Genomic DNA, 27512 nt, shown 5'->3' on the forward strand with positions numbered 1-27512 from the left:
GGGGGGGCTACAGCTGATGTCCATGGAGACTTGCAGGCTGTGACTCTGCAAGTGAAATAACATTGCCCTTGTTCTGCATGAGCCTGTTCTAGTTTCCACCCATTCATCGCCCTCTTTCTCCCACCCCACAAATCTAAAGGGGTTTAAAGGATTGTGTTGGGGATTATTTAGATGATTTTATGCATATAAATTAAATAAGTTTCTTGGTTCCATAGACAGCTGTGGTATACCTTTCAGACCCCTGGGATGTCATCAGTCATTAGCCTCTGTGTGATCCTCTTACGGGAGGTTTGTATGACCTGCTTGAAAAGGGGACAGTAACCTCAGAGACTTTGCATTCTTTAATGCAAACGTGAGGGTACGGATGGCAGGGAGGGCTTACATGTTCCTCCTTAGTGCACAATTCAAATGGTGGCAGACAAACACACTAACATTCTCAACCAAATAAGCTTTGCTCTTGGCTTGTCCTGTCCCTATGACCTTGTGTGAGAAAGCCATGGGTTCTGGAGCTCTTCTATAGATTTATGGACTGGGAAGTGAAAAGGCTCCCCTAAGGGTCACTCCTAAGCAGGAGCTGGTGGGCAGCTCTCACACTGACAGATCCCTGACAGCACAACTATGATAGCTTTACTCTAAACTTACAGTAATAGAACAGTGTGAGTCAGTCTCTCTCTCTCTCTCTCTCTCTCTCTCTCTCTCTCTCTCTCTCTCTCTCTGTGTGTGTGTGTGTGCGCGCGCGCGCGCGCGCGTGTGTGTATGCACAGAAAAATCTCAAGATGGTTAAAAAAGCATGATAGAAGGGTTGATTTAAGAAAAGAGAAGAAAAGGAAAGAATAGGCTAGGCAGAGGTAGGCCCTGGATAAAGTAAATAAATAAACAAACCAATATATTAGCAAATGGCATGTGAGAGGGGCAAGCAGGTGGGTGTGGGAGGGTCAAGCAGGAAAGATGCGGATGAGCTATGAAAGGTCTCTAAGCCAGCAGTGACTACACGCTCCTGTACAAACCTCAGTCTCCTGTGGATTGTGATACTAGACAAAGCTTGTTCTGACTAGCCATGATCCATGAAGGCTTAGGTAAAGAGAAGAGCATCATTATGGTTGGCTCTGGATCCTTGTTAATTCCACATATAGTACCCTCAGGGTCTTCTGCTACCCTTTACCAACCAACATGAGTTTACTCTGAATTCTTTGTTTCTGGGAGTTCTGAGTTTACATGGCTCAACTTCAGACCCACAGTCCTAAAGGCATGTCTTTAAGAATCCGACATGAAACTGTAGATGTGCTAGTCTGAGAAACAGCAGGAGAGGCTGGTGCCGGCCCACCAACTATCACCCACAAAGGGGCTCAACGAACGATGCTGAACTGACTCCACACTGATTGTTTGGTTTATTCACTGCCTGTGGCTGCTTTCACACTTCAAGGGCAGAGCTGAGGAACAGAGACTGGTCATCAACGCCAGAAGCTACCTGGCCTTCACAGTTGCTGACCCTTCATCTCAAGGCCTAGTCACATTCTGCTCCCCTCTACCATCTCTTCACCTAAAGCTGTAAAGAAACTTGAGCATCTGTCGGAAGCGTGCCCCGGCAAGTTGAGGCAGGAACTGATGTGTAGAGATAGCTGAGGAAGCCCTAGGCTCACCTACACTGCCTGCTGTTATCTTAAAGTTCCATTTTAAAACGACACCAATGAGAGATCCACATGAAATAGCCAAGTCTGTGCATCTTAAAGAGGGATGCTTGCTATGCATTACGGGGCTTTTCGGCAACTTTACAGTTGGTTTCCAGTCAGGCCGCTTTACCAATGCGCCTGCTGCCTGGAAGGAATGGAGAGGGTCTGTTCTTCCTCCCTTGGGTTGGCCCTGGTGGTGATGAAAGCAAAGAAAATGGCTTGGGGACAAAGGAAGGAGAGGTAGCTTGAGGCCCTGGAGTTTCTCAGAGGCAGAGGATTTTATGGGGATTCCCGGGAGGAAGTCTAGAGCAGTTGAGAGTAGTCACTCTAGGATAGGGAACAGTCAATGAGAAAGAGGCCATGGCAGGGGGGTCAAAGGTGAACAGAACCCTGTTTATGAAACCATTCAGGAGGAGCCCTGCTTTCAGAAACAGCAGCAACCAAGGAAAGGAAACCCCATCCTCTCTCTCTCCAAGGGGGCCACTGCTTCAAGGACTCAGCCACTCACAAGGCAGGCTGGCTCCGCCCACTGAAGCCTGTAGACTTCAGTCTCTGCCTTCCTGGTTTCTCAGCATGGGCTCTTGTTCCCTTCTCAGCGGGGCCAGCAAAGAGCTCCACACCTATCTGCCTACCTCCAAACTTTTCCTGTCCCTCACTGCCCAAGGATCCCAACATAGAAACGTGCCTGTCACTCAACTACAAAGCCACCTGTAAGCACACTTCTCCTAAAAGAAGTCCTAGTTGCTTAGTCTGGATTAAAGGCCCAGCCTGAGCATTTGGCTCAGTAGACTCCTCGTTAATCTTTGAACAGTGTGTGCTATGCTCTTACACTGGAATGCCACCCATTTCTGTGGGTGATGTTGTGGAAATCCCATGAAATAATCAAATACTATCCCACCCACCTTGAGAAAGTTTTGTGTCACGCTGGGCAAAATGGCACATACCTTTAATTCTAGCTCTTAGAAGGGAGAGATCTCTGTGAGTTTGAGGCTAGCCTGGTCTATATAGTGAGTTCCAGGACAGCCTGAGCTACAAAGTGAGACTCTGTCTCAAAAAAACAAAAACAAGACTACAAACAAACACCCCCAAAACAATAGTTGCATCTGTCTCTCAATATAGCATGTGGTTCAATATAATTTACAGCACATTTATCATTCAGCAGTGGAGACTGTAAAATGTACAGAAATAACAGTAATTCACGCTGGGCTATAATAAATGCTGCAAGAGGAGAGGAACACTCTAGAAAAAAATGTTCACTACAGGGATGGAACTGCAGAACGGGCTGCAGAGCAGGCTGACTCATATATTGGCTTGGCCATGGGCACCTGCGAGGCCACGTGATAAATGTCTGTGGCTGGACGCAGCATCAATGGAAGGAATGTTAGGAAGAACCAGAGACGTCTGCCCAGGAAGCTAAGACAGCTGATGGGTCGATAACATGGGTGAAAGATACTGTCACAAATATTTATTAAGAAAACATATCTTTCAGGGGGAAACAAGGACATAATTTCAAACATCAGAACAAGGAGGGGAGGGGAAGAGGGAGAAGGAGAGAGAGAGCACTTTGCTACAAGTCATGAATCGGAGGCTGACTTTCTGACTCTGAGTGCTAAAAGGTTAAGAGAACGCTCAAAACGAGGAACCAGAGGAGTCAGAGGTGATGGAAGGCTTGAGTGAAAAAATAAAATCACCAAAGAAAGGAACTGTAGAGTCTTGGAAAGCAAGAGACGGAAGGTGGGGTGCTTTAAGTGAAGTGGTACAAGGACGTTGGTCTTCTTTCTCTGCAAACTTCACCTAGGGAGCTAAACTACTACTTAAGTAAACAGCAAGGCAAGAAAAACAATCCAACAAAGCAAACAAAGGAGGAGGCAAGCTCACAGGCCCCCAGGGGGTGGGGTGGGAGAATTCTATTGGTCCAGAGCATCTTTGTTTCTTTGAGAAATTTCTGCCCTGGAATTCCACAGCAGAACTCTGACCTCTACTCCTTGCTTTGTTTTGATTTCCCAGGCTTTGCGCTACCATGTTGCATAAGATGGCTAGAATAGAGAAAGGCAAGGAATTCTACTTTTTGGTGCCCAGAAGAGCTTTTGTTAAAGTGCGAGTCTCCAAGATTTATCTTACGCATCCCAGCACGGCCAATGGCAATTTTGTCACTTGAGGAATATTTTTGTTATATGGATGTATTTTATGAGCCTGCATGTGTGATGCCTGTGCACACATGCACATGGGTAGATGCTGGAAAACAGCCTGCAGAGTCACTTTTTCTTTCCATTGTGGGAGTACCAGAGTGGCTTGGACTTAAGCCCTCAGGTTTGGCAGCAAGGCCCTTTACTCACTGAGCCATTTTGCTGGCCCAAGACTTTCTTAAATAAAAGTCATCAGAGTAAGTGGAAGGGAGGCTGAGAGGGACCTTTTTTTTTTTTTTTTATCTTTTACTTTAATTTTGGATTTTTTAAAAAAAGATTCATTTATTTTATGTATGTGAGTACTGTCACTGAGTTCAGACACACCAGAAGAGGGCATCAGATTCTGTTACAGATGGTTGTGAGCCACCATGTGGTTGCTGGGAATTGAACTCAGGACCTCTGGAAGAACAATCAGTGCTCTTAACCACTGAGCTATCTCTCTAGTCCCAAAAGGCACCTCTTGTTTTGGGATAAGATTTGACTATGATGGTCTGACATCCATGAGCAGTCTTCGACATCAAACACATTTCAAGGGCTTCTCGAAGCTCCAATGAGTTGTGTTGTCTTTCTCCTCTCCTTCTACTGATTACTATTGTCTATGGAAAAAACTTTCTATTTACTTTTTTTTCCTTTTTTACTCTCAGTATTCCCCTTTACCTTGCAATATATGGACATACACGCTAATCCCCAGAGGGCTTAAATTCAGCAGACCCAAATTAAGAGAGTAGGAAGTGGCATTGATGGTAACAAGGTGTGTAATTAAGGACAAGAGTGAAAGATGTCATTAGAACAAAGAGCTAGAACATGGCAAGACTGGAAGCCATTTATCTAGTGATAAAAGTCACACAATGTTTACAATGTAATTTTCACAAAAGACATTAACAGAAAGGCAAGGACACTGTATTACTGCTCTAGTGTCCCACTATGTTACTTTATATATTAATATGTAATAAGTAACATATATTACATGCTCTAGTGGCCCACTATGGCATTTTCACTGAAATTTGAAGGGATATTTCAAGTCCAAGAGCTGACTGTATAGAGATGGAATTTTCTTTAACAGTATTTAACACACCACACACACACACATATACATGCATATAATGTAATGAACATTTTCAAAAAATAAACTACATCGAGAGCTGGGCATAGTGGTGCATGCCTTTAATCCCAGGATTCAGGAGGCAGAGCCTGATCTACACAGCGAGTTCCAGATCAGCCAGGGCTACATAGTGAGGCCGTGCCTCAAAAGAGAAAACATTCAAACAAAACAAATCCCTCCACACAACAGAACCCCAAATATAATACTATCATAAAGTGAGATGTAATCTATAAACATCTTAATATTTTCTTCCACACCCCAGAAACCAGGAGCCTCCCTTCAAGTGTGTCTACTTCCCTTTGGGGACCCCCTTCATTATAAGCCCCCATTTACAGGGCATGGCATTCACTCTTTCTATGCAACAGCCCAGATGTTTACTTCCCTGGGAACTGCAAACTGCACAGACAGGGGAAGGAGGTATGGAGCCAGGCAGCAAGTTGCAGCAAGTCCCTGCAAATGTTGCCACAGGAGTAAGTCTAAGTCAAACATCAGCAGCTTTCTGGGCAATTCACCCTGGGCAAATAATTATTCTTATCTCTGTTCTCTTCCATGAATCGCTTTATCTCCTTAAGTATGAAACCAAACCAAACCAAAACCACCCCCAGATTTAAATCTTAGTTTCTTAGGCCAGTGTTAATGGCAGCCTTCTCTTTATCCTGCACTGGCACTTCTGCACTGTGCCTTGAGTTTCACACAGCCCCTTTGCTATGCTCCGTGCCAGCGGAAGCGCCACCTGAAATGTGTAAGGAAAGCGAATGTGTAAGGGAGGCCCACCAGGGAAAGTCCAAGATTGCGAGGAAAGCCAGGGACACAGATGGGGACAGAGGAGAGAAAAATATGCTGTCGGGGTAGCTGTGCATCCGCTCATGTTGGAGCTGGCACCGTACCTTCCACAAGCACACTGCCAGTCTATCTGCAGGAACAGGCATACACAAGGGCAGCCAGAACACAAGGTGCAAGCATGTGCCCTGAAGGACCCTAGGCTCCCAAGGTTAGTTTCCCTTTTGTACAGCGAACATCCCTACTTCCTGACCCCCAAACTGCAGGAAGGAATGGGGTAGTTAGAGTCTAAAATCTCCCCTTGCCTCAAGGCTGTACCTTGCACAGGGAGGTGCCGGGGTGGGGAGGAGCTCCTACCAGTCTACTAGGTGATTGGTAGAGTCCTGCCCCTTCTGCTTTCTACAATCTTGCTGAGCATGAGTCCCATGGGAGCCTTAGAAAGCCCAGACTCCTGGACCCCCACCATTTGTAGACCTTCTGAATCCAACCTTTTATAAGCCACACCCTCCTACAGATGCAATGACCCCTCTGCATTACGCCTGCATGTCTGTAGAGTGTGTGTCCTTGGTGTACCACTTTTTCTCCTTGGCTCTTGTGTTTTCCCTCATGGCTGCCTAAACTGGGAGTAGGTGGGTATGAGTGGAGGTGACTGAGGGTGGGTACGTGGGAGGCAGGGGCAGGAGGGCAAGCTTGATATCCATGGATTTCAGTGGCCTCTCTCATCAAGGATTCCTAGCCTAAACCATGAGAAGTGTGGCCCAGCTCATCATCAGGCTCCTCAGAGGTCTGCCATGTTGCCCTTCTCTTTATCCCCGAGTCTGTGTCCTCTACAGCTGTGAGTCTGGGCTCTTTCCCTGGTGCCTTGGCCTAGTGTTTCCATCCACATGTCACTTGTCCTCTGCCCATTTTTGTTGAGATGTTTAATCCTTTGTCACTACAGCTGATTTGTTAAAAATTAGGCCCCTACATCACCCACCTGCTTCCTCTACTCTTAACCAAAGAGAAAGAAAAGTACCTACTTATTTGTTACCGAGACTCTACCTCTTTTAAAGGAAGGGATGCTTAAACGATTCCCATTTTCACCTACACTCTTGTTCCAGGCAGAAATTCCCAGAACAGAGGAGATTCTAGTCTCAGGACACAAACAAATGTCTGCTGTACCATGCCCATTAAATTCATATGTGGTGGGCGAAGAAGGCAAAGTCAGTGGAGTTGACGTTTGTTGATTAGAAGTTTGCAGAGAGCACTGTTGGAACTCCAGCTACCACATCTTAGCATCTCATCCCTACGGCTGTCCCACTAACAAAAGGAGTCAAACACCTGCGTCAGACTCACAGGTCATCAGGTCCAACTTAGCTCTTTGCTCATTTTTGCTAGAAGTCCTTTACTCTTCTCAAGTCCTGAGCACCTCAGTGATCTCTAAGATCTTCCAAATGCACCATACCAGAAACATCAGAACCAACTCCCTTGAGGCCAAGGGAAGCCAGACACAGGCTTCCTGATCGACAGGCTGAACAGAGCCCTCCCAGCTGAGCTGAGACAACTGTGTTATATATGGCAGAGATTACTTGCATTAAAACTTTTTTCTGGCCAGGCAGTGGTGGCTCACGCCTTTAACCCCAGCACTTGGGAAGCAGAGGCAGGCGGATTTCTGAGTTCGAGGCCAGCCTGGTCTACAGAGTGAGTTTCAGGATGGCCAGGGCTACACAGAGAAACCCTGTCTCGAAAAACCAAACCAAACCAAACCAAAATTTTTTTCTGTTGTTAAAAAACAACAAAAAAGGAGACAAGTTCTGCCTTATTGAAGAATGACCATTCCACTGATGCCCTGACTTACGGACATTCTTCCTTCTCTCTTGATTCCAGAAGGAGCCACTCTGTTGGAGGGCTCAAGCCTGGACTTCCTCTACTTCTAAATCTCCTTTTCCAGGAGAGGTTTTAATTACTTGTACTTGGAGAGAGTATAGTCGTAGGCAAGGGCGTGTCCTCATGCCATTGGTTCTGAAACCTCAGCCTAAGTCTAAGTCAGTGGGATTTTATACAGGTTCCTGGGAGGCTGGGCTTGGCTCCGTGGTGGAGTGCTTGTTTAATGCCGGCCCCTGGGATGTGTATTTCTAACAAGTTCCCAGAGCCTGCTCACGCTGCTGGTGTGAATCTACTTTGCAGACAGTTTATGATCAAGAAATAAGTACCAACTGTTGACTACAAGGTGCCTTGCTACATAGAGAAAAACCCCAGGAGCTCTACCCCGGCTTAACAATAAGAAAAGAGTTGCATTTCTCTCTTTCCCCAGAGACATAAGTGGCCAATAAAATAAATGATACATGTATCAAGTGCCAAAGAGGGTGGGGCTGGGCTCAGCAGACCCGTAGAAATATGACCAAGGATGCTCCCAAAGTGTGTGTGTGTGTGTGTGTGTGTGTGTGTGTGTGTGTGTGTGAGAGAGAGAGAGAGAGAGAGAGAGAGAGAGAGGGAGAGAGGGAGAGAGAGAGACCCATAAGGAAGCCACAAGTGTTGTGCCTCAAAGCAAAGCCGTCCTGGCCCTTCACAGAGCTAGCTCTTTTTCCCACAGATTTCAGCATATGCCAGAGCAATGGCAGCTCCATCCCCGGTTACATTTTTCTTAATGTGTGCATTGTGGCTGTGGAAAACCCTGTGATTTGGCAATATCTGCTATAAGCTATTTAAGAAACAATCATAAGAACATGTGCAGACATATACAGGTAAATATACTCTCTATAGATTTCTTCATCACGTTTAAAAACCGTCCATGAAGCTGGGGCTCACAGTGTATGCCTTAATCCCAGAACTCAGAGGCAAAGGCAGGAGGACCCCTGTGAGTTTAAGGCCAGCTCAGTAGTCTATACAGAGAATTTACATAGTGTGATCCAATCTTAAAATCACAAAATTAAATATGTGCAGGAGAGGTATGAATTGGATATGACACCCCCATATTTTTGGGATATCTGCTATTATGATCTATACAATGAAATGCTATTTTGATAGAAATCATATAAATTACATTTAATGATTCAAATCATAATACATTTATAAAAGTGCATTTATGAACATTATAGTATTAAATAATAATTAAAATATGTAACATAATATATTAAATATAAATAATGGACCACTTATTCAAGCAGTATTTAGTATAAAAAAATTAGAAATAATTCCTTGGAGATTTCTGCAAGGAAATATAACCTAGATTATTTAAGGAAGACAACATGATTGTAACCTTCCACACCACACTACTGTGTGCACACTGGCTGGGACTTTATCTGAAGGCAGTGTGTGCTGTGTTACCAGTCCTCCTGTGTTTCCTAGGCTATTAATCCCCTGGGTCCCAATAAAGCTGGCTGAGATGCCCCTGGGTAGCTGCTAAGCAGGGGCTCCTGTCTAGACTGTGGGCCTGCGAGGAGAGAGGGTGGGGGAAGTTCTCTAGAGGAAAGCATATGGTTAAAACAGATCAACATGGAGCTGGGCTGGAAAGTCTGCCAGCTGGACAGCCACATACGCCATTCCCTGTACACTACAATAACAAGACATAAGGGAGGGGCTGCTGTGAGTGCACAGCAGAAAAGGGCATGAGAAGGGTGTAGGGAAGAGAAATCTGGGCTTGGAGGGTGGGTGCACTGGACAGAGACAAGGTGTGGGATACTCAGGTTCCAGGCTTATTCCCGTCCCTGCCGCCAGTGACACCAGCTGTCATTTGAAGGCCCTGTGAGGCTGCTGTGCTGGAGTCAGCTGTGTGAACAAACACACAATTTAATGGTAGATAAACCTAGCTAAACCTTGTTTTCATTTTTTTTTTCCTTACACAGAGTAGAAATGGAATGGTTTCCACGAATGCGAACCAGGTGCTGGAGTGTTTCTGAAAGCTCAGCTTTCTGGGGTTGCTGTACCACAGAGCTGCCAGCAGTATTTGGCCTTTCCCTGGTGCTGTAATTCATTTCATGTTGTTTTTGAGAAAGGTCTCATGTAGCCCAGGCTAGCCTCAAATTCACTGTATACCCCAGGATGACCTTGGACTTGTAAGCCAAGTGCTGAGACTATAGGTGTGTGGCATAATGCCTGGTTTATGTGGTGCTGGAGATCCAACTGAAGGGCTTTACACATGATAGGCAAGCAATCTACCAATGGAACCACACCCCCAGATTCCCACCTAAAGCTTTATTTAATGTTTCAGAGCTCAAAAACGAGATGATGCATGGTCTACAGATAGGCCAGAGCAGTTGTGAAGATCCCTTGCCTCATGCAGCTGACGAAGCCTTGGGAGAAACACCAAACAAATCTGGGACCAGCAGTTGACAGAGGGTGCACACGGACAGTTGGGGGGGGGGTGGGACCAGCAGTTCACAGAGGCTGCACACAGACAGTCAGGGGGTGGGGGATGCAGTCAATATAGTGCGCTTAGGTTCCTCTAAGGAAGTCAGATTACAAGGTCTTGAAGATGAGCCTCAGCTGCACACAGAGGCCTCCACAGACAGAAGAGCATCTGCAAAGGTCCCGAGGCTGGAAAACAGGAAGCCACCACGAACGGCTGTGGGTAAGTGGAGCAGTTGCTTAGAATTAGTAGTGAGCTTGGTGCAAAGAGAGGTCTGACAGGCAGGCAGAGGGGATGTGAAGGATGGGGAAATTATTAGTTCAGCTTCCACTCTTGCTCAAAGCCAAAGGAAAGCCACCGAAAGCCACCATTCTGTGTAGAGAAAGGAACAGCCACAGGGTTGTTTAACCTGCCCCTCCCACCCCCACCCGTCCTTCATAGCAGGCTCACCCACTTGCTTGGGTGGGGCCTTCTGAGAAAGCGGTCCACTGATGGAAAAGCAACTTTTCCCTTCTTCCCTCAAAAGTACCAGCATATTCTAGTAACTCGGATGAGGAATGTAGGTGTTTGTTTTGCTTTTGAAGTCCTTGGGATTGACAGAACTTGTTTTCCAAAGCTTAGTCATGCTACCTAAGTTCAAGGAGCAGAGAGAGGAGTACTGGGTTCTGAATGGCAGAAAGAAGTTGGCGTAAGAGCAGATGGAAAGAGACCAGGAACCCACATTGCCTCCTTGTTGTAGGAAGCCTGTCCGAGTGTGCCGGTGGTAACAGAGCAGATCCCTCGTGCAGAGAAGCCTTGTAAGCTACTGGGATGACCTGGTATGGTTCAAACTCAAAGACGTACTCTACCACTAATTTGCCTACGTGGTTTCTTCCACTGTCAAGCAGAAGTCTGGAAGTCTGAACTGAAACCCTCAGTTGTTTTCAAGCATCCTTAAGAAGCAGCAAGAGCGTCTTCGTGCACACGAAAGAGCGTTCTAGAGACTGATACATATGCACACGACCCCACAGCCTGGGGTTTCCGGTTTCATCTTTCTTAAATGAAATGCATCTCCCTTTCAGAAGTTTCCAGAATGTTCTGAGAAATATATAAGAGGGAAGGCGCCGCATTCTTCTCTGACTCTGTCACCTACGTCTTCTTCAGAGAAGCATCATCCTAGCGCAGGAAGCAGCCAGAGGCTCACTTACCGTGCCCCGGACAGCAGCTGAGCCTGTCCCCTCTTCATCTTCCCCGGCTGCCTCCTGGTCTTCATTGTCAGTCCAGGAGGACATGTCCTCCACTGAACTAGTCAGGTCAGGTAAGCTCTTCGAGGTTAACTTCAGAAGGTCCTCCGCTGAGCTCTCCTAAGAGAATACACGAAAGGCCCAGGAATTAACCCCCTGGGTACCAGCAGCAGCTGATGGAAATCAACCTGCTGAGGCCAGCCACAAGCTCCGACCCAGAGAGCGTGTGAAGCTTATGTTCCACACGTGTGGGGTCACCATCAATGTCAGGGGCGGCAACACGATGTAAAGCCATAAGGAGCACCCGGGAGCCTGGCACACTTCCTAGAAAGGCCACTAGACACTGAGGCCAGGGATGGAAGCTGGGCTGAAGAGCTGAGCTAAGGAAAGACTTCGATGTTTTCTCTTCATCTCCTCAGCCTAGAGAGCTGAATGTTCCATGAAGCTTGAACCATCAAACTGCTTGACTGTCTGCAGAATACAGAAGCCAAAACCAGTTCACAGGTTGTAACAGACCTTACAAACTTTGAGTGATCTGGCATCTAAAGTCAGCAATGCTTGTCACCTGTTTGATGCCATTTTTAACCCCAAGGAATGTGAAGAACATTCACTCTAGGCAAGCACTTTATCAATTGAGCTACACTACAGGCATAGAACAACCATTGTGTACCAGTAATTGTGAGTGAATACGGCACTGTTTGCCTGTCTAAGGAAATAAGTTATTTCTCAAAATGAGAAATGAGTCCATTTCTCTATTGTGCTGTCTACTCTGATGGACCATCAGTAAGAAAGAATTTTTTTAAAAAGAAAATGAAACTCCTAACCAGTGAGTAAATTGCAAAGCAGCCATGAGATAGAATATTCCATGGCACTGAGATGAACTTCATGTGGGAAAGGGCCTCCCAGCCTGCTACTCAGAGAAGAGGCAGATCAGAAGCATGTGTAACAGCATGATATCACCCCATGTGTAATTACAAAAATGTGCTCATGTATGACAAAGAGAGAGGTAGTCTTTCCACTGCTCCCTCTGGCCAGTTGCACTGCTCAGGGGCTTGCCAGCCTCCTTCAAGCTTTGTGACGTCCTCAGAGGCAGTTCCCGAGTATAGAGTTTCTCTGCACAGAAAGGAAACTGGGATTTAAACATGTAATGGCTTGCCCAGAATGTTCAGCTTTTCTCAGGGTGGAGCTGGCATTTAAGTTCATGTGGGGTAGCCTCCAAGACATCCTCTGTCTCTTTGTGTTTGTCTCAAAGAAAATGAAAACATGGGCATGCATACGGCGCACATGCGTGCACATGTATACACACACACACACACACACACACACACATTTCTAAATGGAAAGACATAAGAGTTAGTGGACAGTCCTGTTAGTAGCACAGGCAAAGTTTCATTATTATCCGTGTGCTTTCTATGTAAGATTCAATAAACACTTACTGATTCACAGTTTATTGGCTAATAAAACCAAGAGTGGAACTAAAGGGCGTGAAAGAGACCTTTAGTTTGCACAGGGCTACTAAGAATATCAAAACTGGGCTGATGCGACGGTTCAGCAATTTAGAACCCAGAACCCACAGAGGTGGCTATAACTGTCTGTAATTTTAGTTCCAGGGTGATATAATGACCCTGGCCTCTATGGGTACACACTCACACCCACAAGATTAAACAAAGAACATCGAAATCACCCTGTCTGTCTTAGTATGCTTTTTTTCCTTGCTGTGATTTTTAAAATGAACTAAAAGTTTGGTGTGATGATATGTTCCTTTTATCCCAGCACTTGGGAGGACCTCTGTTAAGTAAGAGGTTAGCCTGGTCTACCTACTGAGTTCCAGGTCAGCCAGGGCCATCTAGAGAGAGCCTGTTTCAAAAAGCAAGACAAAACAATCAATCCATCAACCAACCAACCAAACAAACAAGGATTAAAGAAGCTGAGGGAGGAAAGGTTTATTCAGCTCACACATCCTTATCATCGTCTATCAGGATGGAAACCGAGGCAGGGACTTGGAAGTAGGAACTGGAGCAGTGGCTATAGAGGAAGGCTGCCTCCTGGGTTGGCTTTCCATGGCCTGCTTCCTCAATTTGTTTTTTTAGAATCCGAGACCATGTGCTCAGGGGTGATACTACCACAGTGTGCTGGGCACCTCCACAGGAAATGTTCCCACAGACTTGCCTATGGGCTAATCTTATGGAAACTCCCTTTCCTCAGAGAACCCTGACTTTCATTAAGTTGACAAAAAACTATCCAGCATGCTGGCAGGTCTGCTTTCACAACACTGACACTCAAGCTCTTACGATGATACAGAAGCTGGAAACTCTCCCATCCTTCACACCCCAGGTATAAAGACAAAACAAAGCCTTTGGATATCCTATTCTGGTTAGCTAAGGAGGAGGAGTGGCTAGATGCCAGGAGGAACCTGTTGATGGATGCTCCTCTTCCCCTTGCATGGATGAGCACCCAGACAGTCGGGGACATTAGGAACCAGCAGCAGGCTGGATGGCTGGCAGCCTGAGTGTAAACAGGACACAGAGCAGGAACTGAAAGGCGTTAGTTATCCTCTGAGATCTGGGGTAGGTGCCCAGGATCCTATGGTGTGAGAACTGGTTCTGGGATGTTGCTCAGTCAAACAAGGACCCTGGCCTCTGGGAGGAGCATGCTATCTTTTTCTGATACCCTGCTCTGTTACACATTACATCTTCTTTACCTCTAGGGCAGCTGAGTGAATGGCAGCAGCGGACATTTCACAATCTGCTGGACTTGGCAGAAAACCCTGCCTTTGTCTACTGCCGTCAGCCCCCAAGGAAGTTAAGTAACTGCTGGGATTTAAATGGAAGCCTCTGACTAAGAAGAACACACATCTGCCTCAAGGAATTGGTTTAGCATCTAGTGAGACGATTCTAGGATCTGGCAACTATTATATACTCTACCTTTTATCTTTTAAGGTACCAGATAGGTAGAGAGCTTGGCATTACTCGGAACTACCTTTGAGGTCCCTGAATGTCCCTCATAGGGCAACAGCATAGCTCTGCAGAGCTAAGATGTGTGTGGCCTCACACAGATTCTTCTGGGCAGCCAGTAGTGGACCACGTCTCCACACATTTACAGCGTAGCATGGGAAAGACACCTCCCTATTCCTCCTACAAATTTAGCAGGTTAAAGTGAGCTGTTTAGATATGAGGCTGTGATGGCACATGCCACAATCCTGGGCAGAAACTAACACTTTGAGCTGTTTCCTGGATGGAGTAGCTGTGCAAATGAAACAGGCATGCTGCAAACACAGGACTATGTGCAAGACCCAGGGATGCTGCCAAACTCCTGATCTGCTAGGCAACACGAGGAGATGGTCTTTCTTCCCTTGAAGCACGCCACCCCCCCGCAAGGAGTGGTCAGCAGGGGGACAGAGAAACCCCCAGGACCTCTGTTCTTCCTTGTGCCTGTCAAGAGATGCAGACAGCTCTCCAGGTATGGAGGACTCAGGAGACATTCCTAGGAAGAATGGGCTCAGATCTGCCTCAGGCGCTTACGACCTTTACCCAAGATATACCTTGGCAAACCTAGTGTTCTAGTCAAAAGTTTGGGGTAAAAGATAGGAAGAAAGGCAGATTTTTCAGATAGCACAAAAAGAAATCCTAATCTATTTGTTATTTTATATAGTTGTCTTTTGTTACCTGTGAGAGACTTCCCACTGACACCAGAGCTTAAGGATGCTTAAATCCTTCCTGCAACATATAATATTTGTATAAAACCTGTACATGGGCTGGAGTGATGGCTCAGCAGTTAAGAGCACTGACTGCTCTTCCAAAGGTCATGAGTTCAAATCCCAGCAACCACAGGATAGCTAACAACCATCTGGAATGAGATCTGGTGCCCTTTTCTGGGGTGTCTGAAGACAGCTACAGTACTTATATATAATAAATAAATATTTTTTAGAAAGCCCTATACATATCTTTCTCTACACCTTAAATAACCCCCAGGCTGCCATACAATGTGAATGCTTTATAAATAGCTTCTGGATTATTTAAGGAGCAACAATGGGAGGGGGAGTCTGTGTTACTTTGAATACGCTCCATCTGAGGTTGGTTGAGCCTATGAATGGAGACGCATGGATATGGAGAAACAACTGCATTCCCCAAAATGGCGCTAGATCTTATAATCTAAGAAGAAAAAAAACATATAGGAACACCTACAGATGTCAAGGCCCAAAATAAAAATCGGGAAGATGGAAAGGGAATTAGAAGCCCTGGCTGCAGCCTCTATGCAGAGCTGAGCTGTGTGTGGTGTCACACAGGTTCTCCCAGTTAGTCAGCCAGTCAGTGGCAGAAACAGCCACATGGCTCTACCTTACTCCCAAGTGGCCTCTGTAATGGTCTCAACAGCGCAACCAGAAGACACAGCAGAAGAGCAGCCATTGTCTCCTGGCCGCCTCAGAACTGTGGCACTGGCAGTCTTTCTCCAGGGACTGTTGAATGCAGATCCTAGGAGCCCATGATGGAGTCAATACATCGACACACATAGGTAAAGGAAGCCAAGACTGGGGTCTCATGATTCCATGAAGATAGTGAAAACCAGGAGGGTGAGATGGCAGCAGAAGGGGACAGAAGGCTGTGTGCCAAGATTTTGCCATCTGGCACTGTTGACAGTACCATGACCTCTGCAAGATGGCAGCCACCATGGATGGTCTGCCTCACTGTCTTATCTGTAGAGTTGGGGAGGAACGGGAAGTGGAGGTGGTTGGACAAAGAAGGCATAGAGCTTCTTCCAGCTCTAACATTGTAAGGGTGATTAGCCTGTACCCCCCTACCCCTGGCCTGCCCATGGACAGCCCTGAGACTTTCCTCATTCTGGCCTCAGAAGATGCATTCCTTACTGTGGTGGTTTGGATGTGAGGTGTCCACACCCGCTCACCCCCTGGTCCTTGGTACAATGCTTGGAAATGGGACTTAGGGAAGTCGCTGGATCCTGAGTGTTCTTGCCTAATGGATGGATGGGTCCACTAACAGATTCATATTGGGGTGCTGGGAAATGGTAGGAAGTAAAAGATGGGGCCTAGTTGGACTAAGTGGGTGCCTGGGGTATGTGCCTTTGAAGGGTCTCTTCATGGTTCAGTGTCTTTGTTTCTTGACTGCACGGGGCAAACAGCTTTCCTTTGCCCATCATACTCTTTTGCTGTGATGTTTCTGCCTGGTTATAGGCCCAGCGAGGGGTCCAGCAGGCCATACACTGAAGCCACGAGCCCTAATAACCTTTTCTTCTTAAGTTACCTATCTCAGGCATTTCATCATAGTGACAAAAAATAAAAAATAAAAATAAAAAAATCCACACAGTCTCCCTCTTCCATGCTTCTGCATCTTCTATTCCTTACCTTCTCCTTCATTCTGTTTTGACTTTCCTAACAACCATCTTTAATAACAAATAATCGACCGCATTTCAGATAAGAGACTTCACATGTGCATGTCCTGTGGAATCACAGCTACTGCATAGCCCAAGGTAAGCTGTAAGCATGAACATACCTGTGTGGCATGGGAAAGGCTCCCGTCCAGACTCACACTACCGTGATAAATACTAAGAATGACAAAAACTACCTACCTTGCTGGCCACCACCAGCTGTACCATCCCAGTGGCTGAGCGCAGAATGGCCACAGCTTCCTCGTGGGACAGCCCGACCAGTAAGTGACCATTGATCACCAGCAGTTCATCTCCTAAGGACAGCCTGCCATCCCTGAAGAAATGGAGATGGGAAAAAAGACCCCTGGTCAAGACATTCTGGGTTAGAGAAGCGACATCTTCTAGGAGCTAGGCAGAGTCATGAGAAGGGACAGTTAAGATAAGGTGAAAGGAAGGAAGGACAACCAAAGATGACTTTGGGTGGGACCACATTAACGCTCGTATCCAGACTCATGTGAGAGGAGTGTCTCTAGCACTCTTGACAGTTACTTAGTAATATGCTCACTCTTAAGCTAAGCATATCTGACAACAATGTCAGTGACACTTCATTTGGATGATTATTGTGATGGAGCAACTAAGACCCTCAGGTTTTAGGAGACTCAAGTCAGTCAATTTTACCCTAATCCTCCCTGTCATCAGCTTGGGGATATTGCTAAGCTGAACATAGACAGTGCCAAGTCACGTCAAGCCCACCTGCAGCCCTTCACTGGTCTCTGTGACTTCCCCCCAACCCCCATCAGACAGAGGAAGGATTCTTTCTGGGAAACTGGGAACTGGCGCTATGTGGAAGTGGCGGTACCTCCATGCCCTACCACAGAGCTACAGAACCTTGAAGATAAAACTTTCCAGGGCTTATTTCACTCTTGGGTTCCCACAGAAGACTAACTGCAGAAGCAGAAGGATCAATGACAGCAATGAAGTGTTGAGCTTGCTATTGTTATAGGTTTGAGATTTGATTCATTTCTAGGGTTGTAAAAACCTGGTCTTTTTTTCATTTAAATTAGGGCTGACTCTGTCTCACTGGCAGGCTGGAGACTCTGCTGTCACTGGGACTGTCTCCTCAAGGCAGGTCATGGCCCTCAGTGCACACAACCCTAGAAACTGGTTTCTGCAGTGGATTCCACTGAGCTTTCTATGGTCTGGTCTCACATAAACAAAAAGGTGCCTGACACACAGACAGAAAATCTGGAGAAGCAGAGACTATGGGCTTAGGGGTCTACCGTTCTTCTCTCAAGGCTTGCCATCACCACCCAGGTCCTACTGTGCATGCCTCAAGCCTTCCTAGGTCCATACAGCCTTCTCTTCTCCACTTCCTCCCAATGAAACAAACAACTTCTCCCCTTCCATCTTTCCCTCTTTCTTTCTGCCTTCCTCAGCATCTCTCTCATTGTCTCCTTCCTCTAGGGCTCACATGGTAATCTTTCTTTATGAGTTTAGGCTATAATAAAAGATAAAGGGCACACGGGACTTTCAACAGCTTCTGCCTTCTGTGTTCAAAAATCCCTACTGCAGAGAAATGCTAGGGGCCACACCAGTTACTTAGCCTGGCAAGAGAGGGGGAATGGGAAAGTCAGGAGGGAAGAACTCCCTGAAATCTAGGTGTATGGGTTGGGGCTTATCCTATAGGATGGGGGGGGGGGTGAGGGTGGCACAGACAAGGCAATGGCCATGGCTGGTGGGCTTACAACCACCAAGACATCCCAGCCCAGCCCTTTGCTTATTCTGCTCTCTAATTGCATTTCTTTCATCTTCTGGTATTAATTCAAACGCCCCGCTGATGAGTCATATACCACAGGGAAGAGAGACACTCACACACTCCAGGCTAAGAATGAGAAGAGAAAAAAAATGATAGGACTGATTCAGCCCCAGCTTTGATGGGAAAACAATAAGAGCATCATCTCTACACAAAGCTTATCTCTGAGCACAGGAATTTCCCAACTGCCAACCTGCTAGATAGACCAGAACAGAAGACATACCATTAATGGGAAAATGGCTTGCTGCTGAGTTCCTTATGGCATATCAGGAACGCCACTTGGGAAGCTTAATGATGCTCATCTGGGTTAAAACCATCTAAAGTCTTAATCTTTTAATACTGTCACTTGGATAACTGACCTTTGTAATTCATCTTACTGTCAGTGTAGTTTTTAGCATCCTGCTGTATGAGGCTGAAGAGTTTTTGCCTAGTTCTCTCCTTAGTTTCCTGTTATCCAGCCTACATAACTTAGCTCCTTCAACTATACCTTATGAGATTAGATTTTTCCTTTTCCGTCTTAGGAAGGCTGACGTTGCTGTGGCCCACTGTATCCCTCTTAGGATCTTGCTCCCCTGCCCGAAGAAATTCCAGACTAGATAAAAGACAATCACTTCTCTATCAATGCCATTATCCAATGTAATCTTATTGTAGACACGTGGGCGTGGCAACACACGTGCACACCCTACTGTGCCCTATAAACAGTAGATACTCCACGTGAATGGAAGCAAGTAGTACAGCAAAGACCGTGCTTGACACTTGGGGACGGCTAGATACCTCACGCTCAGATAGCCTTTTCCATCTGTGCTCCAGCTAAATACAGTCCCTCTCACTACTTCACACAACTATTCAGATCAAAAACAAAACAAAACAAAACAAAACTCTTTTTTAAGTGTCGCTTTTTTAGGTTACACGGAGATTCACATTTATTTTTCCCCTTTTCATGTGCAGTAGAGACACGTGACCACACGCGTGCATGTGTGTGTGTGTGTGTGTGTGCATGCATGTGTGAAATTCTGATCTGATACATTTGCATGGTGGCCACCTTTTAAGACAGTGCCACTTCCCTGGGTCATTAGTCACTGACTCAAAGGACTTCAGATGGCAGGACTGTGACCTCCTGTTGGGGGGGCACTTCCTTGGTAAATAAACACTTAATGCCTCAGTCAGTGCCAGCATGCCAAGAGTTAAGATAAGTAGCAATCTAACAGGGAGCACAAAGAAATCAAATCCATGGTTTAGAATATCCTAAGCATTCTTCCTAATGAGCTACTTCCTGTGTTCAGAGGTGTGCTGTGTGAGAACGGCTCCCGTCCGTTTCCCTCCCACGCTCCCCACAAATCTTTATGAACCATAATTACCAGAGCTTTGATCAAGTGAAAGACACTAGCACCCAGCACCCGAGGGAAGGAGGGGGGGAGACAAGGGTAGAGGGATGGGGGAGAGTTATCTAGTCACCTGTGAGCGGCACCTCCTTCCTTCACTTGGGTGACAACGATAGCGTGAGGTGAGCGCTTTGATCCTCGGCCTCCACTAACCTGAATTCCCAGCCCATCTGATTCTTTGAGCAGTTCCATCTTCCATATCCGGCCAACTTCCTCCTTGGAAGAAAAAGTGAGCATGCGTGAAGGATGCGGACAGACACACAGCACTGACATGGGAGAGAGAGTAGCACTGTCACACAAGGCCAGGCATCTGTCATTTGTCACCAGATATCACAAATCAGCAGCAAAGAAAAGGCCTCTGTCAGCTGGACCAGAGTCTGGCTGTCACTGCTGTCCCATAGAACCTTCTAGAATAAGGGAAATGCTCTATATGTGTCATTCTATAGGGAATCACTGTCCACATGTGGAGCATTTGAAAATTCGTGGTGGTGGCCAAGTATCTAATTTTTAGTTTCAGAGAATTCTAATTTTGTGTGTGTGTGTGTGTGTGTGTGTGTGTGTGTGTGTAGCCACCCCAGTTACTGGCTCTGACGTTGTGCATCCTATCAGGTGTCTTGTGGGTAATGCATCCTCTACTTGGACCGTAGATGCCACTGTGTATGCAAACACTGGTTTACTCTGGGATCTTTTCACTTATGTACAGCTGCTAATACATACAGGAAGGTGAAAGAAGAAAGCTCAGCTCAGGTTTGGGTACCAGGAAACTTCTACTACTTTACGGGAAGCTTTGCCATTTATAACTTAGAGGGCCACCTAATACAGAAATGCCTTCCCTTGCTTTTAACATGAGAGCCATTATTACTATTTCGAGGTTTGCTGGAGGACTCAGTGGAGCAGCCATGGAAACAGGCAGCAGCAGAGTAAGACGGAGCAGATGTTGACAGGGAACCACGTAGTCCTTGATGACTGTCCCTCATGTAAGACGGAGCAGATGTTGACAGGGAACCACATAGTCCTTGTTGACTGTCCCTCATGCGACGCTTGGGACCAAAGTGTTTCTGATTTCTTTGCCTTTCAGAATATTTACACATGCATACTGAAATATTTTGGGGATGGAGCACAAAGTTAAATATGAAATTCATTTGTTTCATATGTAGTTCATATAGGCTAAAGGTATTATTATTCAATACTTTCAGTCCACTTGCCTTGACCATGAGTCATCTCAAAGGTCATAGTGTGGAATCTTCCACTTATGGTATCATAGCAATTTTTAGATTTTGATATTTTGGAGTTTTGATGTTCAGATCAGGATCACTTAATCAGGTAAAAACAACTAAGCATGTAAAACCAAATCGAACTGAATCTTTTACTTCCTTAAAACACATACATGAGAAACCCAAATGAAAAATTGATGAATTTGATATTGAGAGATATATGTGTGTGCACATGTGTATGTATAAGTGCCCACAAAGATCAGAAGGTGGCATCAAACCCTGTAGACACAGAGTTACAGGCAGTTGTAAGTTACATGATGTGGATTCTGGGAACTGAACTCCAACCCTCCTAACTACTGCACAATCTCTCCAGGCCCATAAAAATCTTTAACAGTGATTTTTTTTTTGTTTTTTAAAAGTTTAAGCTCAGTTCTGTATTTTTTTTTAAATGTTAGGGATATGGCCATGAGTCACAGCACACTTGCCAGCATCTGCCTTCTTAATCCATCATGAGGATTCTGTGGAACCACTAGTATCCTGTAGGAATGAAGCTCCATCCCCCTGGAAACAGGCAACCTGCCCACTAGAGCGGCTTACAGAACACAAAGAATGTGAAGTCTTTAGAAAACCTGAGTGAGATACATACGCACTGTCAGAAACTGAAATGAAACCACAGGAATAGTAAAAGACCCAGATGTTGAACAGCCATTGATGTGCATCAACTGGAATGTCTGGAGAGATTATTACCAGGCAGAGACCGGTGGATCCTACACTTCTGTACAGTGCTGCTCTGTGGGGCTCCACCATTCCAGCGGCATGCAGGAGTGCCAGCTGGCTTCTTTATCCGCTGACCACAGGCAAACGCAGCCTGTCTGGCCAAATGCAACTTCAGAAGTCACTGGCTTACCGCAGTAGTTCACAAACTTGTCAACAAGCCCTACTTCATCCAATCGTCTGGCTCTGAACGCCACAGTTTTGGTTTGCTGCCTCTGACCTCTGGGTCACCTTCCTCTTCCCCATTCGGAAGCACCCTCCCTGGCCTTCACATCCTCATAGCTCCACTATTTCCAAAAGCCATCCTTGGGAATCAGAGTGGCTGCCAAGGGGGCAGCTTGGGAAGCTGATGTCCTAGCACACAGTACTGGAAGGAACCGATTCAGGACACGCTGGTCAGATTCTATGCTGCTCAGCTGTGTCTCTGATGCCAGCGTCCCTACAAGTTCCCTGGGTTCAGTGCCTTGCCTTTTCCACCTCTGGATTCTACCAGGTAAAACATGGTTCCTTCTCCCCCAGCCAAGGAAATCTTTGGCTCTCCTATCAAAGAACAATCAGGTCCATTACTAGAGTGATAAGACACAAAAGAAAACGAATTTGGTTTTACCTCAAAGTAGTAAAAATGTGTTTATCTCTATTACTTGTTCATGTAACTCCTCCAACCCCCTTTTCCTATCCTTGTGTTAAGCAGAAAATATAGGTATGATTCACAGAGAGGGTGATACTAAATTTATTCCTTTTCATTTTTAAATGCTTTTAAAGTAGGACCTATGATTTAAAGAACAAACAACAACAACAACAACAACAACAACAAACCAAAAACAAAACTATACCCATAGAGGTACAAAAACCCTAAATGTCTCTTCTGAACATTTCGAGAAGAGCATTCACGTGCTTTATAAGCTCCTGAGCCCTGCATGCACAGTTAGTTGGAAATACACCAGAGGACAAGGGGCAGGCAAACCTTTCCGTGAAAGGGCTTGCCATGGAAGCCCAGTTTGCCTGGTGGCATGCATCTGGAATTCCTGCACTCCTGTGGTGAGATGAAAGGCAGAAACAGGAGAATCACACAGAAGCTCATGTGTCAGCTAACCTGGAGTAGTGGGTGCAGAGCCTCGAGAGATCCTGCCTCAAAGCAAAAGGGAAGGCAAGGACTCCTGCCCAGAATTATCATCTGTGGGACACATGTGCCTATACACACACACACACACACACACACACACACACACACACTTAAAGTACTACACACACATTTTATTTATTTATTTATTTATTTATTTATTTATTTATTTATGGTTTTTTGAGACAGGGTTTCTCTGTATAGCCCTGGCTGTCCTGGAACTCACTCTGTAGACCAGGCTGGACTCAAACTCAGAAATCCGCCTGCCTCCACCTTCCAAGTGCTGGGATTAAAGGCGTGAGCCACCACTGCCCAGCACTACATACATTTCTAATACAAATGGTTCTCCAGGGTAAAAACTAGAGTCTGTAAGATAGGCCACCACCAACTGTTCTTTTCCTGCTTCCATTTCAATTAATTTAGTTAAAAAAACCAGACTTCTTCATTGTCTGGTGTGTGTGTGTGTGTGTGTGTGTGTGTGTGTGTGGTCTGTGTGCATGTTGGGAGGGGGGGAGATGTACAGGCTAAGGTCTCACTGAACCTGGAGCCTCTGGCTTGGCTAGACTGACTGGACTGTGAGCCCTGAGAATCACCGGCACCACCAGCCCTGGTTAGAGAACTGTGTGTGCCTGCCTTTCCATGTGTGCTAGGCATCTAAACCCGAGTCTTCATGGGATCCAGTAAGCACTTTACCAACAGAGCTATGTTATCACCCCCCTCCTCTTTACTTTTATTCAATAAGATGATTTCCCCCCTCCTCTTTACTTTTATTCAATAAGATGATTTCCCCACAATCAAATACAGAAATTATAAGGGGAGATTCAATGAGATCAATGAGCATCCCCTTGCTTGGAATATTTCAGTCTATCAGAGGAGTTCAAATGAAGACCTAGCATCAGAGGAAAATGCTATCAGTTTAACTGTATAATCGTTGTGGAATGTAGCTGCTCAAGGCTAAAGCAATGCTTATTTAAAACTAAAAAGCAAATAGTCTCCCTTAAACAGAACAATGGTTAATATAGTTCCAACTTACAACTTCACTGTGGTATCTAACTCAGACATCAGATACTCCTGGATTTCTCATCTAGTAGGAAAAGGCTAATGTGTAGAGGGTGTGTCAGCTTCACATCCATGTATAGATCCCACATCAAGTTCCTCATCTTCTCCACCAGCACTCTTACCAAAGCCACTAGCGTCTTTGGCTTGAGCATTCATAAAAGCCTGTAATCTGGTCTCTGAGTTTACCGATCGGTTCTACAGGATATCTGCTACTAACCATCCAAGGGAAATGCTTTAGAATGACAGGCCATCCCATCCCCTGCTTCTACCCCTCAGGAGCTTAAACCAGCTGTGGACTGGGAACAAGGTCCGCACTCTGTGGTCATATGGACATGCCCTTCCATCCACTATGAACATTCGTGGGTTGTTTGAGCTTATTGGCAAGCTAGCTCTCGAATGGAGCTTGTGCTCTTCTATGTCAGAGCCAGGTTTGTCTCCAAGTTCCTTGTCTGGGGATGGGATGGCCACACTAACACTGTAACAGGGAAGGCAAAAAAGCACAGGGATAAAAGCACTGCAGCCTTCAGAAAAGGCGGAGGCTGAACCAATTCCAACTGACGTTGAGACTTGTTTATCCATGGGGGAGCTAGAGAAAGGACTGAAGGAGATGAAGGGGTTTGCAACCCATAGGAAGAACAAGAACAACGATATCAACCAACCAGAGCTCCCAGGGTCTAAACCACCAACCAAGGAGTATACATCGAGGGACCCATGGCTCCAGCCATGTATGTAGCAGAGGATGGCTTTGTCAGGCATCAATGGGAGTTGAGGCCCTTGGTCTTGTGAAGGCTCAGTGTCCCAGTGTAGGGGAATGTCAGGGTGGGGAGGCAGGAGTAGATGGGTGGGTGGGAGAGCACCCTCATAGAAGCAGGGGGAAGGAGGGTGGGATAGGGAGTTGATGGGGGAAAACTGGGAAAGGGGATAACACTTGAAATATAAATAAAGAAACTATCCAATAAAAACAATGTCTACTGTGGAGAAGGGAAGCTGGAAGCTCAGCCATGGTGAGAAGGCTCAGTCAGGACTGCAGATGATTGTGTCAAGCCAGTTTCTGCTGGCCACTGTGAGCTCCTTATTCGATGGTGAGGCACTCTCCATTGCCATTCATTCTTTACGTGAAGCCTCACCTCACCGGAGGAGGGGTCCTTTTGATCTGCCTGGGATTCTCTTTATTGGAAACTCTAGCTGGCTGCCTTAGAGGGGCTTCTCCATTGGATTTCTGCTGGGTGTTTTGAATACCTGGTTTAATGATATTTTGATAGCTACCTCTCTAATTGCTATACGCTGGCTTGCTACACACTTAACTCATGAGAAAAGTGTGTACTACGGTTATCATAGATCGTCCTCGGGACTGTACCAAACAGCTTTCTAAGCTAGCCTGTCCTCTCCTAGGGCTGTTTCCCATTCCTGGAATACCCTATTGTTCCTGCTGCTTACAGCTGCTCTTGTTGGTTCTCTGGAGACCTTCCCATAGGGCTGTCCTTCCAGGATGTGGCTCAGCTCACAGAGCACCTCTCTAGGGAGACCTCTGCCTTTGCTGACACCTGATATCCCCTATCCCCATGGGTGACAGTTCTGCCAACTCCCTCTTCACTTTGCTGTAGGTCACTAATGGCACTTGTCACTATCTGATATTTTATATGACACTGAGCCAGGGATCCGGTCTAGCTCACTTACCAAATGGATCCTCTAGCAACTAGGACACAGCATAGCAATATTGCTTAAGTGTAAAGGAACTAACCAGTATAGAAAATGCTTATCCACAAATCTTATGGTTCTCTGGGCACCACTGAGATGGACATTAAAAGGCTCTTCCAGAAGGGAGACCTGTGTGTTTGCCAGTGACTGACATGTGGACACAGATTTAGCTGTAGAGACAACTGGATTCCAAGACAGGCCCTGTCTAGACAGATGGCTTGAGCATTAGTTTTCTATTATAATGGCTTAAAGGGCAACGAAACGCCTGTGAGTTTATGGAGAAAAAGCTAAATGATGAAAAACAGGCTGCTATGGACTTCTGTACTAATGACAGAGTGTTAGCCCTTCCTGTAAGCCACAACTACTGTGTGAGTTCACACGTGCACTGAAACCAGCACGGGGATTTATTTACTAAAACAGGGCAGCACAAGAGAGAGCTGCCAGGCAGCATTTAAATGACCTCATTTCTGCTGGAAGCCAAAAGAGCATTATATAATAGCATCTTTGCCCCAAATGTGAGAAGACACATCATTGGAACAGAATTTCACTGCAGTAAATGTTTGGCCCTCACTGCAAACCTATTCTGAAAGCATTTGCTTATCCCTTCTTCTTTAGAATGATCACTAAGAAAGGAAAACTGTTCAGTCTCAACGTCAGGGCTTAAAGTCCCTTAGTCACCAGATCACAATGCTCAGTTGACAGGCAAGAAATCAGCCCAGGAAAAGCCAAGGCAGATTGGAGGCCACAGCGGTGTGGACAGAGGAACTGGGGCTGGAATCGATTGTCCCATCTATTCTTGGTGTCTCAGGGCATCATCATTAATAAGGATATACAAAGCACTTCAGATACAAGGCATTGAGCTAGATCTGGTGACAAGAAGACATATACGTGGGGTTGGAGAGATGGCTGAATGGTTAAGAGTACTGGATGCTCATCCAGAGGACAAAAGGTTTAATTCCCAGTACCCACATGGCAGCTCACAACGGTCTATAACTCCAGTTCCAAAGGATCTGGCACTCTTACATACATGCAGGCAAAACAACACAAATGAAAATTAAAAATATAAACAAAGAGACATATAAGGCCTGGCCCTTTGGAGTAAAATAGGAACACAGAGCTACCATATGGCCATTGGAATATGTTCACATTACATGTCATGTGCCAATGGGCAGGCAGTGGGGCAATGTAGGAGCCCAGAGTACAGTGTCCTGATAATGAGCAAGAAAGTTTCCAGATGGCCATTGAGGTCCCTTTCAGACACACATCAGGAGGGCTGATGTCTCAGGAAGGTGGGAACTAAGAGACAGTGGAAAGAGGACAAGACATCAGGCAGAAAGTGCAGCATCCAGCACGGCTCAAGAGCAAACACAAGCAACTCTGATGAAAATCCTAGCCAACATGGTAGTGGCAGGCTGCACTAAGAAACCCTTGATGCCTTCAGCACAGGTCTGGCCCCAGGAAAACCACAACCCTAGGAGCTTGGAATTTCCAGTCCCACCACATCCTCTGGGGAGGGGTGGATGTTTGAGTCAATCAGGGATTACATTTTCAAGATGAAGCCTCTGTGCAAGAATGTAGATCCTGTGCGGGGCTTTGGGGTGTCTCTGGCTTGGGGGATGCAACCCCAGGATAGGAAGCATTCAACTCTTGTGTTGGGGGTGGGGCTTTGGGACCTCACTTTTTCAGTTAGCTATACATGTGAATCCTTTATCATATCTTTATACATTATACATATATTCAGTAAATATATGTATAAAAACCAAAAGAAAATAAGGTAGTCTG

The 27512-nt window shown here is 45.9% G+C and overlaps 1 protein-coding gene across 10 annotated transcripts in view; it reads right to left on the reverse strand.

Annotated features, from left to right (window-relative positions):
• Positions 1-27512, reverse strand: part of Pdzd2 (PDZ domain containing 2) — a 386879-nt gene that overhangs the window by 71100 nt on the left and 288267 nt on the right. For 9 of the 10 annotated variants that reach the window (XM_031360287.1, XM_031360296.1, XM_031360291.1 and 6 more), the window contains 3 exons: positions 19939-20081; positions 16872-17004; positions 11253-11408 (listed from right to left, as the gene is read on the reverse strand). In XM_031360287.1, coding sequence (XP_031216147.1) covers positions 11253-11408; positions 16872-17004; positions 19939-20081 — 432 coding nt within the window. The remainder of the gene's footprint in view (positions 1-11252; positions 11409-16871; positions 17005-19938; positions 20082-27512) is intronic. The other variant, XM_031360288.1, reaches the window with a different exon arrangement.

Source organism: Mastomys coucha, unplaced genomic scaffold, assembly GCF_008632895.1.
Source record: "Mastomys coucha isolate ucsf_1 unplaced genomic scaffold, UCSF_Mcou_1 pScaffold8, whole genome shotgun sequence".
Classification (NCBI taxonomy): domain Eukaryota; kingdom Metazoa; phylum Chordata; class Mammalia; order Rodentia; family Muridae; genus Mastomys; species Mastomys coucha.